This window comes from Ptychodera flava, chromosome 1 (assembly GCF_041260155.1).
Source record: "Ptychodera flava strain L36383 chromosome 1, AS_Pfla_20210202, whole genome shotgun sequence".
Classification (NCBI taxonomy): Eukaryota; Metazoa; Hemichordata; class Enteropneusta; family Ptychoderidae; genus Ptychodera; species Ptychodera flava.
Genome location: NC_091928.1, coordinates 3,002,991 through 3,019,520, shown reverse-complemented (window position 1 = coordinate 3,019,520; position 16,530 = coordinate 3,002,991). Strand labels below are relative to the sequence as shown.

At 39.2% G+C, this 16,530-nt stretch overlaps 3 protein-coding genes across 4 annotated transcripts; 1 reads left to right on the top strand and 2 right to left on the bottom strand.

The window, feature by feature from the left end:
* The first annotated feature begins 1,238 nt into the window (after positions 1 to 1,238).
* On the top strand, positions 1,239 to 16,271 carry LOC139118761 (uncharacterized). 2 transcript variants are annotated; one of them, XM_070682240.1, is made up of 2 exons: positions 1,239 to 1,813; positions 13,514 to 16,271. In XM_070682240.1, exon 2 carries the CDS (start codon positions 13,681 to 13,683, stop codon positions 14,833 to 14,835), a length of 1,155 nt encoding a protein of 384 aa, XP_070538341.1. In that variant the 5' UTR covers positions 1,239 to 1,813; positions 13,514 to 13,680; the 3' UTR covers positions 14,836 to 16,271. Both variants share the same exon structure in this region, with proteins under 2 accessions (XP_070538341.1, XP_070538423.1).
* LOC139118876 (uncharacterized) lies at positions 2,628 to 4,718 on the bottom strand. The gene is made up of 2 exons (XM_070682451.1): positions 4,598 to 4,718; positions 2,628 to 4,349 (listed from the first exon to the last, which is right to left on the bottom strand). The coding sequence occupies exons 1-2, from the start codon at positions 4,634 to 4,636 to the stop codon at positions 3,483 to 3,485; spliced, it is 906 nt and encodes a 301-aa protein (XP_070538552.1). The 5' UTR covers positions 4,637 to 4,718; the 3' UTR covers positions 2,628 to 3,482.
* On the bottom strand, positions 5,636 to 8,494 carry LOC139113949 (uncharacterized protein MCAP_0864-like). Its single transcript, XM_070696378.1, has 5 exons — positions 7,521 to 8,494; positions 7,272 to 7,404; positions 6,932 to 7,072; positions 6,539 to 6,735; positions 5,636 to 5,821 (listed from the first exon to the last, which is right to left on the bottom strand). The coding sequence occupies exons 1-5, from the start codon at positions 8,424 to 8,426 to the stop codon at positions 5,636 to 5,638; spliced, it is 1,563 nt and encodes a 520-aa protein (XP_070552479.1). The 5' UTR covers positions 8,427 to 8,494.
* Positions 16,272 to 16,530: the final 259 nt, after the last annotated feature.

Below are 16,530 nucleotides of genomic sequence, written 5' to 3'. Positions count from 1 at the left end.
ACGGGAAAGTGCACCAGCGGTTGAATTAACTAAGCTCTGGACAATTCAAGCTTGAAAACGTATTTCATTAGGTCTGTACACGCCTACAATCATTGTAAGTCCTTCAACTCTAAGAAGTTTTTTTCTGAAAACCCTTGAAAATCCGCCCGACATCGCAAAATAATCGTTCCTGCTGTTGTAAAACACAAAAAGTCGTAAAAATAGATTTTTGCGACATGTTCTCTCCGACGACACGGAGTGAACTCACTGTTTTGTATGTGTGCCGTAAAGTGGTATGCTCTTGACAGTGGTTGCCATTCTCTTTGTGCAAGTGTATGAGTCGTATGACAGTCGATCGGCTTCACGCGATAGTGTAATTGCACCATGTGCTTGGTAAATGGATGTAAACTTATTCGAAGCCATGGATCTCGGCAATGCTTACTGTTCAACGTAAATCAACACCCAGATGAAAAAGTACAAGTTTACATCGTAGTCAAAACGGGCTCAGTCGACCAAGGAGGCCGCATATTGCAGCTACCGTAGTGCGTGAGATGCAGACAGTTTCAAATTACGTGACCTTGGTTGTTAGGGATCGGCTCTGTCGGCTCTCACTTACAGAAAACAAATCTGCACTGAAGAGTAACGAAAATGAAACTTGAATCTGCTCTCTTGACGAACAGCACACCCAACGAAAGAATAAGTGTGTCGAAAAAGGGAATCATTTAGAAGCTGTTGAAATCCTTTTAGAGCTCAGTAAATAGGCCAAAGTAACTGAACCCTCAAATGAATCTTGTGAAACATCATCAGATTACAATGGTGAGACTGACTTATTAATTGATTGATTGATTTTTTTTATTTATTTATAAATATTTTGATAAATAATTATTATCTTTGTTTATTTATTAATTTAGAATCTCATAACATAAGTGTTGCTAATTGATTTTCATATCACTGTTCTCGAATTATGTGTTTCATGACATTTTTAACAGATATTGACAATTCCAACCATGCCAGTTGCCAGACAGACATTACTATGGATGATCTTGCCACTATGGAGACAAAACTTGCTGCTCTCACAGATGATTTACAGAGGACAAATGCTGAACTTAATGACATGCAGAAAAAGGCCTCGGAATTTGACGCTTTTCAGTACGATGGTTGTAAAATTTGATGGAAGTTCATGATCTCAAATTTGGTTAATTGTTAGTTACGGTAGGGAGCCCTCTAGTGGCAGGGTCCCTCAGCTGCTTTCTCCATGATGCTTTGTAGCACGCCATTTTGTTGAACAGTCACATTTTCTGCACTTCCCTTTTGAAATCCAATGTCATCCAAACCCCAAAGAGCGTGCAAAACCTGTCTAGTGGACTTGAAGCACCATAAAGGACCTTCCGACATCTTTGTAGAGAAAACAAAGACAATTCTTTTGAGATGGATCTCAAATCGTCACCAAATGTCAACCTCCCAACACCGGCCGACCATTTGAAAAAGACTAGGGACACGATAAGAACAGAATGGTTGAAACCGGACACCAGCGAAGGTAATCTTGACATTATTACCCCTAAGAGGCAAATGATTGACGCCATCAGAAAAGAAAATGAAGAGCTGGAGATAGAAGTAGAGTTAAAGAGAGAGTTAGCAAGAAATGAAAAGCTGAAGGCAGCACGTGCCAAGGAGTGTCCAGACAAGCCCTCCATTCAATCCATTCGCCAAGATACTGCATTAGATCGTAAAGTCAGTAAATTTAAACATCGTATAAAGATGCTGGACGCAGATTCCACAGCCACATCGTCGTCTGGTACAGACTCTGACTCTACCACACAGTCTGAGCAGGGAGGTAAGCAGCATTACAAAGCCTTCCGTAAACCTCACAATAGAAAGAAACCCAAGTCTGGTGCACAGCTTTATGAGCAGGAAATTTAACACAGCGCCCTCTGGCGACGAAACTGAGAAATGTCATTTACCCTAGTTGTGAGATGAAGAAATGTTTTTATCCAGCTATCACCATATCCACACTGTTTAACCCTTTTCCTGCCAGACAGTAATAACTGTATCACTTCCCCATCAGCCAAGTCAGTAAAAAGCGGTATATAGCCAAAACATGACGTATTTTCACCCACTTGGCTTGGTATGTTATAGCATCTTTTGTCCAAAAAAAATCAACTTTACAGTATTATGTTTTCAACAGCCTTCAAATGTACAGTATTATGTTAAGATACATCATATGGAATACATTGTGTTTCATTAATTATAACCATTTTGACCTGGTGGTGAAATATGGACTTGGCAGGAAAAGGGTTAAAGGTGGTGGCCAGTCAGTAATTAAATAGAGCACACTATGTTTTTTTCTCATCATTTTACCACATTTCACGGCTAAAATTAGATGAGAATTTCATCAGAACGTAATAAAATTTTCCCAGTTAATGCAGGTATGGTTGACTTTACAGCCCCCAAAATGACAAATTTTCATGGACCCATTTACAACACTGCACATGTAAAATTGAATAGGGAACCATTTAGTTCAACTTCCTTAGAAGACAGGGGTCGTGCAGTAACAATGCTTCAATGTCTTTGGCAGATTTTCAATAATTTATACTGTACAAGATAAGATACCACAATATAACTACACTGTAACTGACAAAGAACTACTGTCACAATTCTAATCAACTTTATTTTCATAAACACTTCACTTTAATGTACCAAATTTACATGGCAATGGTAAGTTTATTCTGCAAACAGTCAAAATTACTGATGAGCAGCCCCACAGATCTGACAAATCCCCTTGCTCAACCTACCTCGCTTAGCACTTCCATTACACTTATTTATACGTTTTGCCTCATCCCAACACTCATCACATACCCTTTTTTTTCCAACTTTGGTGGCAGTTTTAAATAGTGCATGTTGTCTAAACACTAATTTCAAATGTCGCCTCCGGTCTCTTATCCCTGAATACGTCCTATGAAGTCCATTTATTTTAGAATGGACAGATTCTAAACCATGCTCAGCCAACAAACCTATTGTCCTCCACTTCTCAACAAATTCAGGGACGTGTATAACAAGCACATGGAATTTAGGGGTTATCGACTCTTCAGGGAAAGCTACTGGAAACCACATCCCTAGTTTATAGCACAATTCTTTCAAAGCTTTAATCTCGTCATCACTGAGAAACCTGGCAACCATGTATTTTTTTATCTTTTCCATAATGCTGAAAAGTTGTAAATATTTTTCATAGACATTGGTATGGGGACTCAAAATCTCTAATAGCTCTTGATGTCTAGCTAAGATAGTGCTGATGTGGTTACCCACAAAAGAGTTTGAATGATATGCCTGTTTCCGAACACCGAGAACATTTTCCAGTACATTTGTTAACTGTGTTTCTAACGGACCCTTTTGCTGCTCAACAGTTTCAAATACCTTGTCCAAGTTACTCCTAGCTTCAATTTTTTTTTCTTTACATATCTGAAACATTTCATTAGCAATATCCACATTTTCAGTTTGCTTGTCAATTATTTCAGATTAGAAAGAACAGTTCCACTACAATGGGAACACAGGAAATCATCTTGCTCTACTTCAGAAGATGCATATTCCACACAAATGCTATGATACCATTTCTCACAATTTGAGCATTGTACCCAATCTAAAGTTTCAACATCTGTTTTATAACCCCCTGAAATGGCACACAAAGGGTGATTGCAAGCATCTTCCTCAGTAGTGCAACGTCTCCTTTGCCTCTTTTTCTTTCCCTTTTTCTCTTGCTCACATACAAAGGCTGCTAACAATTCCTGACTTGACTGGTACGCTGCCTTTGCCTCCTCATATTCCAAATTGGCTTGTTCAGCTTGGTCACTTGCATCCTTCCAAACTCCATATAAACTTTCATTATCGTTTCTGTCAATTTGCCTACATGTCGTCTCAAGCATATTGTAAAATTTCAGTACAAGACCTAATAAAATATGAAGAGGCATTGGCACAATCTGATACACAGAATCCAGTATAGGCAGGAGCATTGGCTTAGTTATGTTTCTGTACTTCTTGCCATCTTTTTTATCATCTGAATTATATTGAATTAAATCATTCTGCATTTGGGCAATTGATCTGACTCTAGGTTCCCAGTCAGGGTTGGCAATAAATGTATTGGTAACCGAATCAAGCTTTACTGAGCAATGTGGTACCCCCTTTGAGAGCTGCTGTTTAGCAATATCACACCACAAGCATGGGTGCTTGGAAGCAGCACCCTGATGCCCTAGCACATTACACAAAAAAGCATAATCCCCATAAAGGAAAGCTCTCAGGACTTGAAATCTGTTGTCAGAGATCTTCACTGAAAAGTTGGTTTGTAAGGCTTCAACTTGTTCTGTATACATGCCAAATATCTGAAATAAAAAAAAGTAGCACAAGGTAAGTATGGCACCACCTTCACATAAAACAGTACTACCCCTCCCCCTGACAACTCTAAACTATCCCTAATGTTACACATACTTCAGATTTAGTGTATCTTTTGATTTGCTTGATTTTGACTTGTGTAATGTTAAGAGTGTAATGTATGGTCAGAGTTATGTGAACGCAAACGCAGCAGGCAGTCAGATAACTACCCTGTATTGCCCACCATTATACTACTCACCTGTTTCATGTTGTCATACGAGTCGTACGCCTCAAACATTGCAACCAATTCAATATTATCAGCACTGCAGTTTCCAACATTTGCCAATTGCAGACACAGCTTTGTTGTTGTCCCACCCTTATCACCCTGTTGAGCAGAACATACCAAAATGAGAATGTACGCCTAATTCACAATACCCTGAAATTTTAAGGGCAAAGTTACCTACAGTTTAGCAAAATGATAATTTTCTGAGTATAAGCTCCAATATATTTCATTATAATCAGACTGAATGATATGCAAATGGACACCGATTTATTCAAATTTAATTAATCAATATGAAAAGACTTTCAAACAATTATTCTGGACCTTTTTCTAAGCACAGTCGGTCTCCAGTATGATTTTATATAATTGTACTCACCCCCACAGGGATGTAGAAAATTTTTGTCACAGCAGGAAAATTATGGTTGACAGCCGGCAATGTCCGTAATGCGACCACGAAGCGGTCGTTGGGGGTTGAGGGAGGGGGTGTCCCCCCTTCCACGGTGCGGACTTTTTTGATTTTGAAGTCTCCAGAATGGCTCTCCTGGACCCATTTTATGAATTTTTGGTCAAATCTTGCACACTTTTACATCATGTATGATGTAACAAGGTAGGGGCAGTCAGGTGATCTCTCTTCAGGTACTTTTATTTCTAAACATGTAACATTTATTATTTGTATAGTCTCGTTTTTTCGATGTACACTGGCCACCATAAACCGGTAACTTCGTCAAAGCTCAATTTCTGTTCAATAGCCACGTGTGAGAAACTTTAAATTTACTTGTAGAATTGTCCCCATATTTGTCGTACGTCAGAATCGAAGAACACCAGCCTTTGCTGCACATATAGAAATAATGAAGTCCGATTTTTCGCTCACCGTTGCCATCGAATACATTGCTAAACACAGCTAGGATTTCTTTCTCACCGTCACTCTGAGATAACACGTACTGTACATTGTTGTTTGATTCACGACCCGATGAATTGACATCACTAGTAGCAAAACTTTTGGTTGTTTCAACAGTTTCACTTGAACGCGGTTCGCATAGTTGTTTCGATAATACTGGAACACGGCGGCATTGCACGGCCGCTTGGGAACTCGACTCGGTTGTTTTGGTCGCGATTTCCAGAGTACATGTAGGACTTGTTCTGACACTCTGCTAAAGTGCCGGCAGGTTCCTCAGCAGATTTTTCACCGAGAGTTTGTTCGGCCTGTTTATCAGAGAAACCACTGAAGAATTTCTTGATACTTCGCTGTTTATCGCCCAAACATTTACAATCTGCATGCAATCTCCGCAAAGTTGACATAGGCTTGTCATGCAAATACAACTGCGTGACTGTACCGAGTCACTCCGAAAGCTAGCCGAACACATGCCGACAATGACGTACCAAAAAAACACAGCGAGGTCAACTGCGACCTGCATGACCTGTGCACTGCATTCCGACAAGCACACGTACGTTACCGCGTACCGATCCCGGGGTACCGATCGCTTATGCATGTAGATTGTTTCAGGGTACTCTTGTTTACGATTCGATTTCGTTTGACTAGGAATTTTTGGGAGTCTGAAAAGACATGAAACTCTACGATTTTGTAAACTTAGTACTCAACTAATACCTGATCCCGTAGCGGACTGAATTTAACGCGAGTGGCCATTTCCGGGTGAACGCACGCACGTACCGTATATATGTATACATCCTCTTACTCGATTACGATTGATTTTTCGGACACACAAATACAAAAAACTGCTGTTTCTCGTTGCAGTTACATTTATTTTTAAAGATTTGTGAGAAGATTTTGGCTTTTTTTTTAAACTGCAGCAGAAATGACATCGATTTTACATCTACAAATAATTTTCACAGCCGGCAAAATTTTGCTGACAGCCGGTTGTTTTTGCCGGCTGCCGGCTATTTTCTACACCCCTGCCCCACAAGAACCCACACTTCATCATTAAATCTTGCATCAGCACTGATATTTCCCTTGGACACATGAGCATCATAGGTGGTCTGCACAATATGTTCCAAATTCGGACGACGAACATAAGCGACTTTTGAGGGACCTTTTGCTGAGGCATTTTTCGGCAGTATAGCTACACCAACTTCAACATTATCGTCAGCACTATTTCGCTCTGATAAATGTAAAAATATGCATTTATTAGTAAGATTTTCGTACATTTCAGACTTGTCTATTAATGTGACTTACTGGCCAACCTTTATTAGCGTTCATTTGCACATGATACAAGGAAACCTGAATTCATGTATTCATTGTATCTTGACATTTTATCTTGCAGGGTGTCGAGAAATATTTTCAGCAATACAACTTACTTGAAATTTCGTGATATATTTTTCCATCACTTGCTAATATGTCTATACCATGGCACTGAAGGAATGTTCTGAGCTCACGTAACCTTTTCATTGGTAGTCTGAGTAGTAGTTTAAGATCAAGAGTTTCGGTTGGAGACAGCACTGTGAAGAAAAAGTAGAAACAACATGAGCTACTCCGTACTAATAATGAGTCATATGAATTGTAATTCAATGTTAGACCCTTTAATGTTATTTGTTGGCCGAGATTTGATTTATGAGGGGCTCCATCTTAATGTTTTTGTTTCCAACAGAGGCTATTCTATACATTAGCACTGTTCATAGTTCTGGATAAGTCACTTACCTTGACTTGCTAATATTCCAGCCTTTATACCGGCTTGGGTATAGACATCTTTATAAATAGTCGCAAACTTAGCCAATGTTGACACTATGTCATCTGTTGTTGCCTCTCCTTTAGCAGATAGTGAATCCAAGAACTGCCAAGACAATATTAACAATTTATAGTATGTAACATTTATAATTAACAAGCAATATTGAAAGTTCCTGGGGAGAACGCTACAAAAATATTTATTGTATCATAGATCATACTTACACTTTTCAATGCATTGGCTCTCTGCTCTAATGACTTTTGAGATGCTATGCTGCTAGCTATAGCAGGTTTTGCCAGTTTGTGGTATGCTGTTCCTCTTTTATCTGATTCGGGGCTACGACATACAAATGTGTCTTTATCTCTACTAAGCACCTGCACATGCGCTTTAGCTTTCAGTTGTGCTATATTATTTTCTAATGATCTAATCTTTTCATCTTTAATCATACTCTCTTCTATCACCTTGGTACACTGCTGTTTCTTGGTTTCTAATTCCTTTTCTAATAATTCAATCCTAGTTTTGGCTTCTGTCAAGGCTTTTTCGTATTTAGTTATTAGATTGTGAATGTTTGTGTTCAAAGCCATGATTTCTTTCTCATTATTGCTAATTTCATTATCTTTCATTTTAATTACATCTAATAATTCATTTTCTCTTATTTGTCCTTGTCTTACAACCATTGAAAATTTAGATTTTACTTCATAATACAACTGTACTACTTCCCGGTATTTCATTTGAAGTTCACATAGTTTGTCTTTGCTAGCTATGTTTTCATAAGACAATGCCAATAAATCCTTATTATACTCGTCATGAGTTTCTATTAAGCTAGTATTGAATTGACCAACTAGACTGTGTAATGTTTGTATTATTCCTTGTGTGGCAGCAATCTGATCATGAACTTCATCGCTAGGATTATGTTGCTTAGAGACAACAATTTTTTTATGAATATCATTGACTTTACGTTCTATGTTTGGGACTTTCTCACAAATTTCATCGACGGACACTTTTAGTTCACAATTATCATCAGAGGGCCGAATCCAAACTGATTCATCACTGCATACTTCAGTTATTTCTGCAAACTTTAAAATTGGGAACCCTTCAGTCTCAGAGCTTTCAGAGCTAGTCACGAACATCACTTGCTGTTTCTTTAATGGGAGGGATACTTTTCTTGCTAATCTAACATCTCTAACAATTCGCTTAAAGGATCACTGCATACTTCAGTTATTTCTGCAAACTTTAAAATTGGGAACCCTTCAGTCTCAGAGCTTTCAGAGCTAGTCACGAACATCACTTGAATTTCCACACATACTTCCACAGCACTTTTCCTAATATCAACATTTCCCACCAAAATTTCCCCGAATGAGTTTGTAAACAGAACTTGATCACCCTCATTTACGGATCTTATCATATTATTACGGTTTAAATGGGGGAGGTTTGATTGAGCTTTACTGTTTATGCCAGTGAATTTTCTCACATATTTAGACTTTCTGGTTAAATGCTTACTGGAAAAACAGCTTCCACAAGATATACCTGAACCAATGTTTTGTTCAACTTCCATTATGATTCAGTATAAACTTAACTTGACCTAAAGCTGATTAAGTTTAATAATTTGATATTAGTAATTTGTTACTTGTGTCCTTGTGTAATTACGTACTATTTAATCATTAACAAACAAACTACTACCACCTTAAACTAACTTCTTTATCATCTACTAAACTAACCACCACAACCTTAAACTTTATCATCTACTTAACTACAACTACTACTACTACTACTACTACTAACTCTATAGCATAGTATACTAAGTACTATGCATCACCCTACTTAACTAACTTTAGCATCTACTAAACTAACTACTAATACTAACATCTATTAACTTTATAGCATACTACACACTAGCAGCACCAGCATCTAGCTAGCTAGCAACATGACATGTCGCACATGTCAGTCTCCATCACACCTTCACCGCAGCTAGCATGAAGGCTGAAATTAAAAGAATAATATTATAAAAAATACAATAACAACGATGAAATAAAGTGTGATAATGATAGCAGTGAAACAAGTACGTAGCTGTTGTGACGAGACTTGGTAAATAAAAGACATGACTATTTCAGTTAACATCTAATTCCGGGAAATTTCTAATACATACAATTCTAAATATGCCATAAATGGTGCTAAGTGATATAACTATGATCGTACGACCATAAATTCAGCGATTTTGCCAACTTCAGCCTGCACGAGATTGTGCGTGAATATGCGAGATTTGAAAAAATTCGATCACGCACATGTACTTTTTCCCCCACGCAAAATATTAGAAATACGACTGTCTTGATGATAACCAAACGTGCACACGATTTAATATCAATTAAAAACTGATCTTCACGATGGCATATGTACAATTTTGATTCAAATATGAAAGAAACATGAAAAACTCACCCAAAAATCGGCAATTTTCCGGTGCCCGCTCCGGAAAATCCAGTCGCGCAATGGCGCACTCTGGATATGCTATAGTCTACAGCATGCCTTTACACGTTCAACTGCATTTTGATTCAAGCTGTCTGATTGGTCAATTTTCTAATATGACCTTATAGCTAGCCACTCAAAATTATGCTTTTAACCGACGCCCAATTTGAAACCATCACGTGATCTCAGTAAAGACATTGACCAATAGGCGCGCGGCAGCTGCAGAATGCGGAAGTAACGTTTAATTTCCATCTCCACGTACGTGCAAACGGCTGTGGGTGTAGTTCGTAAATCCAGTGAACAGGTGCGTTACCAAGTTCCATGGCCGCATGAGTATGACAATAGAACTGAAAATAGTAGTGGTGGCCACTCATATGCTACCTTGTCAATGGCAGCATTAGTGCGTGGAGAGGTATACATCATCCACCATGTTGAGCCACATGCCACCAGGCTTGCCAGAGCCGACCACCTTATCGAATTGCTACATTTAGCAGAGATTTACCAATGGGCCGACATCAGGCAGTTTCATTGCACAGTCCTGCGTTCAATTGAAACAGGAGAAAGCACGTGGCAAGATAACTTTTCCAGGGAAAGGGCTAGATGTTTACATGTCAAGTTACCCAAGGGCACAATGAAGAAAATAAATCCAACAAGATATTGTGCTGACTACCAACTTGGGAAATGCAAATTCAGCAGTGATCACAGCAATCAGGATGGTGTAGTTGAGCACCATATCTGTCGTTTTTGCCTGCGCATCCGTGACCTACATCTGCCCCATCCACCAAATGAATGTCCACACAAGCCAAAGAAGCAGAACAAGGACTGACTCATTGACACCTGCATCCAGACTGATCTTTACACCACTGTTGTAGACCATTCTATTACAAGCAGCACCATTGAGACGGCTGCCAGGTCATTGTCAACATACTTTACTAAATCTAACTCTATCTTAACCAACATGTCATCATGCAAGGACACAGATGATCCTGCCACAGATGCAGATACCCAGTTTTTAGCTCCCATAGCCATATGTATATATGGCAATGGAAGCTATTCTTATAGGCTAGGGAAATGTCTGTATGTATGTATGTCTGTATGTCTGTATGTCTGTACGTCTGTATGTCTGTATGTCTGTATGTCTGTCCGTCAACATCAAAAACTCCAAAACCGCTGTACATTTCATCTTGATATTTGGTGTGTACATGGATGATGGGCTGTAGATGAGATTTTGTTCAAATGAAGTTGTCATTGCCAAAAATATGCAAATTAAGTGAAAAAATGTAAAAACAGTCAAAATTGAAAAAACTCAATAACCACTGAGCAGATTACATGAAAAATTAGCATGTAAGTACTTTGGGCTGACATGAAATGATTGTGCACATCTTGGGTCAGTATCTTGGACTTGCTATTTTTCATGAATTTTTTTGTAATTTTCTCCCATTTTTGGTCAAAAAATCTCCTGCTCTGAAACCACAAGTCCGATTGATTTGAAACTTGGTATGGAAGTGCATTGGAGTGACCTTCCCAAATTTGGGCAAATCGTGGTGAAATTTGCATATTTTTAGTTTACACGTCCATAGACTCCCATGTATAAGGCAGATCTCCATAGACTCCCATGTATAAGGCCACGAAAAATAAAAATTTAGTTTCTCATCATATTCATATTGCAAAAAGGATGCAGTGACACAATTTTTAGTCCCCACAGATGAAGTCCAGTGAGCTTATAGATTGGGTCATGTCCGTCTGTTCGTCCATCCGTAAGTCCATCCGTTCACGCATATATCTCGGATATTTTGACAAAATGTCATGTGACCTTGATGACCTTTGATCTCAAATATACATATTTGTCCATAACTCAGTAACCACAAGTGCTACAGCCTTCATGTATGGTATGATGGGATACCTTATGACGCCACATATCGTACCTCATTAATTATGTGCATATCTAATTTTGAGCGAGCCAATAGAGCTAGAGGTCTGATTTTTGGTATATAGGGACAACTTAGCAATACAATTTTTTGACAAAATGTCACGTGACCTGATGACCTTTGAACTCAAATATACATATTTGTCCATAACTCAGTAACCACAAGTGCTACACCCTTCATGTATGGTATGATCGGACAGCTTATGACGCCACATATTGTACCTCATTAATTATGCACATATCTAATTTTGAGCGAGCCAATAGAGCTAGAGGTCTGATTTTTGGTATATAGGGATAACTTAGCAAAACAATTTTTTTGACAAAATGTCACGTGACCTCGGTGACCTTTGACCTCAAATATACATATTTGTCCATAACTCAGTAACCACAAGTGCTACAGCCTTCATGTATGGTATGATGGGACACCTTATGACGCCACATATCATACCTCATTAATTATGCGCATATCTAATTTTGAGCGAGCCAATAGAGCTAGAGGTCTGATTTTTGGTATATAGGGATAACTTAGCAATACAATTTTTTTGACAAAATGTCACGTGACCTGGATGACCTTTGACCTCAATATATATATTTGTCCATAACTCAGTAACCACAAGTGCTACACCCTTCATGTATGGTATGATGGGACAGCTTATGACGCCACATATTGTACCTCATTAATTATGCACATATCTAATTTTGAGCGAGCCAATAGAGCTAGAGGTCTGATTTTTAGTATGTAGGGATAACTTAGCAAAACAATTTTTTTGACAAAATGTCACGTGACCTCGGTGACCTTTGACCTCAAATATACATATTTTTCCATAACTCGGTAACCACAAGTGCTACACCCTTCATGTTTGGTATGATTGGACACCTTATGACGCCACATACTGTACCTTAATAATTATGCGCATATCTCATTCTGAGCGAGCCAATAGAGCTGGATGTCTGATTTTTGGTATATAGGGATAACTATAGGAGAGAAATTATTTGACCAAATGTCATGTGACCTCGATGACCTTTTACCTAAAATATGTTTATGTCAATAAATAAGTGTTATGTCCTTTGTATTTAGAAGGATGGGAGACCTTATGACAACACACGCTTTACCTCATTAATTATGTACACATCTAATTCTGGGCAAGCGAATAGAGCTAGAGATCTGATTTTTTGGCATATAGGGATTAATTAGCAATGTAATTTTTTTTTTCAAAATGTCATGTGACCTCGATGACCTTTGACCTTGATTATACATATATATGCATATTTCAGTAACCACAAGTTCTATACCCTCCAATTTTGATAGGATATTAGACCTTAAGATGTCACATCTTGTACCTCATTTATAATGCGCATATGTATTTCTTGGCTGGCCAATACTGCTAGAGGTCTGATCTTTTTTCCCGATTTAGAACCATAACTTAGACATGCCACATGTGTTTCAAATTGGGAACAACGACATAGACCTATGTGCCCAAAGATCTCAACATATACACTCCAGTTATACTTCTTAATGACCATATTTTCCTGCCCATCAAGACTAATACTCCTATTACAAGTGGGGACTATGTCATTGTAAATGACTTGTTGAGTTAATGGTTGTATCACAGTATTCGATATATCTCATTCTGTATTTTTTCATTTATATTCTGAATAATTACATCAAACATATTTCACTGTCTCCAGTACATTTCATTTAAGTATTTTCACTTCATGCACTTTATCCCTTTCACACATGTTCAAATATCTGACCAGAGAACAAACACTAAATAGTCCAGGATGGGAGCTACAGTGTCATTGACGCTATTTTTATTAATTTCCCCTCAGATGGAGCCACTAGAAAAACAGGCACACACCACCCCGCCACAGTTGCAGCTATGGAGCCCACTATCAATAACCCCTCAGTTGGTCAGAAAGTCACCACAGTTGCAGCTATTTAGTCCACTATCAATAACCCCTCAGTTGGTCAGAAAGTCACATACAATCCTGTTTTCATGACAACCACTCAGCTACCACCTACTTCTAATTCAGACACAATTGCAGCTCTACAGGACATGAACTCTGCAGTCGTTGTTCCAGCTACACATATCCATCCCTCAGATACCATCTCCACCAGTGGTGACAGGACTAAAGGCTTGCAGCCACCAGGTACAGTTAATCGCCACCCACAAGCACAGCAAATGACTAGCACGGTCACAGTTCCCAAACCTCCAAACAACAACGGTCACTCTGATAATTACTTTAGCCCAGCATTCTGGTATGCTGACACAAGTGTTGACTACGCTTCAATGGACAACTTTCCATCCACACATCTGTACTACAAGTTCCAATACCCAAGTTATACCAACTTTGACAATTCCGATACAAGAAATCACCATAGACATGATGATACTGTTGGGTGTTTGCCAGCACACTTAGACTTTCAGAAACTAATTACTACCCACAGTATGGTAACGGCCTCAGGTTTTCCAAACTTCAGCAAGCTCAGAATTCCTGTACCATCAACCTTCGACATTGCTCAATGGCGCCATGACCTGTCGCACTACAGTGACAACATAATTGTTGACTTCCTACAATTTGGTTGGCCTATCAACTACACATCAGCACTTCTCCCCAGAGGTCACAACAAGAATCACACCTCTGCATTAGCCTTCGCATCCCACATCGACACTTACATTAAGAAAGAGACAGACTTCGGTGCCGTGATTGGTCCCTTCACGTGTAATCCGTTGAATTTGCCTCTCACCACATCACCACTTTCCTCTGTGCCAAAAAAGGGCTCTTTGGACAGAAGAACTATCATGGACCTCTCTTTTCCCTTCAGAGACTCTGTCAATGATGGCATCCCTTGTGACACTTACCTGGATGTTCCATTCAGACTACGCTATCCTTCAACAGACAATTTCAGGGTTCTCCCCAGCCCAAAACAGCGTCGCGGCCCGCGACGCTATTGTTCAAGCCCGCGACGCTTTCGATCTCACCGCGACGCTATCACTGTTACCCGTAACGCTATGAAGTTCAGCGGCAAAATGTTCACAATGGCACCTGTACTAGTCGACGTCCGTACGATCACACAAAAGGAAGACAGATTATTCGTAGCTTCTTTGTTTTACAATGTCACTAGTTATTACTCCTTTCAATTTGTATGAATAGTGTTACCAACAGAACAAGTTAACACATCCCTGTTGTGGTGGGCCCTTGACGGTACCGGCACCGACCCATCCACAGAAATTGTAAAGCTAAAGGACAGAAAAAATTGACAGCAAAAGTCAGCGACGATTTCCGCTCTTAACTGACGAAATATTTTCAAATCAAAATCAAACTGATTACACAATCCCTAGCTACAGAAGTGGCGATTTGGTGAAATTTCTGTTTGTCTCACATCTTGAAATAAAAAGTAAAGTGGAACGAAGACATCATCTGATCATGTATGCTGCCGATCAACAGCATAGCCTAGCATAGTGAACTGTCTGTCACCGCACCGGCATGGGTTGGCTGCACGTACAAGCAACTCAACTTTCCAAGATCAAACGGTCAGTATCTTGTGAAAACAGCAACATAGCAATGAAAATTGTTATAGTCAGTGGTAAAAACTCTTAACAGATGGAGTGTTAATTGCTTTAACCAAATGAAAATGCATATGAAGAGAATGAAAACCCACGTCGCGTGCGTGAGTGAAAATACTGTAAACAATGGCGGATGTGACATCAGAGTGGGACTCTTCTATTTTGGTACCGGGGGTGCGCCGGATCAGAGAACCCTGATAAACGTACTCAAAAAACGTCACGGGAATTTCTATGCCTCATTGTTTTACATCTTTTAATAGTTTCTTTGATCTGAGCAGTTTTACCAACTGTTACGATATATTTTACTCTGCTACCCTTTCTTTATTGGAGCATGGAGGTAGCAGATGTGAGTTACACAAGGGTAGGAGCTTATACAACTTAGTAAGGATGTACTAAATTTTGAAAAAAGTCAGTCGAGGGGCTCTACTCCATAGGTACCCTGTTTTGTCAATTTTTGGTGAACACAAACAATATGCAAATTTTATGCAAATATTTGAAAAAACTAATTATGCAAATATTATGCAAATTGGCCGCTACTCTATAAAAAATCCTAGGGAGAACCCTGAATTTGATAGCTATGATAAACAAACATGGGCCTTACTGCCTTCTATATAAATGTGATATACGTCGCTGTTATCGTTGGATCCCAGTCGACCCACATGACTACCATTTGCTTGGGTTACAATGGAGAGACAAATTGTACTTTGACACCAAACTACCATTTGGTCTTCGCTCTTCAGCCATGGCCTGTCAGCGTTGTACTAATGCACTAGTTTACATTTATCAGAAAACAGGTTACGACGCCGTTAACTATATAGACGACTTTGCTGGTGCTGAAATACCTTCCAAGGCAGAGGATGCATTCAACAAGCTTACTAACGTACTTACTAACTCTATGGTGTACAAAGACTATATTGCTGTTCCAGCCACTGAGCGTTTCTACATTACTGAAAGCATGGGTTCTCTTTTCCAGTAGCCTAGCCAGTCTCTCTTCCTTGACAAATTCAGAGGAAGAGGGGGGGGGGGGGGGGGGGGGGGCTGTAATTATAGCAGTAGTTTTCTCCCATCTCACGTCTTGTTTGGCAGCTTTGCCTTGGTGGGGTGCTTTATGTAATCGGTTACCTTCAATTTTTCCTGTTCTAGTGTTTTTCTATTCTGGTTATTAAAGCACCTCCAGTTCATGCCAAACGGGACGTGAGTGGGTCCTTTTCTGAATGCTTAGTTTTGTGCGTGAGCAGTGTGCTTCATCTTAAATGGAGTAAGAGCAATTGTGTAAAA

What these genes read in the sequence shown, in the direction of transcription:
- LOC139118876 (XM_070682451.1), bottom strand. Translation starts at nt 4,636, where the DNA reads ATGTTTGAGGCGTACGACTCGTATGACAACATGAAACAG. An exon ending in CGTATGACAACATGAAACAG is followed by an intron (nt 4,350 to 4,597) that starts GTGAGTAGTATA and finishes TTTTTATTTCAG; the next exon opens with ATATTTGGCATGTATACAGA.
- LOC139118761 (XM_070682240.1), top strand. Translation starts at nt 13,681, where the DNA reads ATGACAACCACTCAGCTACCACCTACTTCTAATTCAGACACAATTGCA.
- LOC139113949 (XM_070696378.1), bottom strand. Translation starts at nt 8,426, where the DNA reads ATGTTCGTGACTAGCTCTGAAAGCTCTGAGACTGAAGGGTTCCCAATT. An exon ending in AATATATCACGAAATTTCAA is followed by an intron (nt 6,736 to 6,931) that starts GTAAGTTGTATT and finishes TACATTTATCAG; the next exon opens with AGCGAAATAGTGCTGACGAT. An exon ending in ATGATGAAGTGTGGGTTCTT is followed by an intron (nt 5,822 to 6,538) that starts GTGGGGCAGGGG and finishes TCTGATAAACAG; the next exon opens with GCCGAACAAACTCTCGGTGA.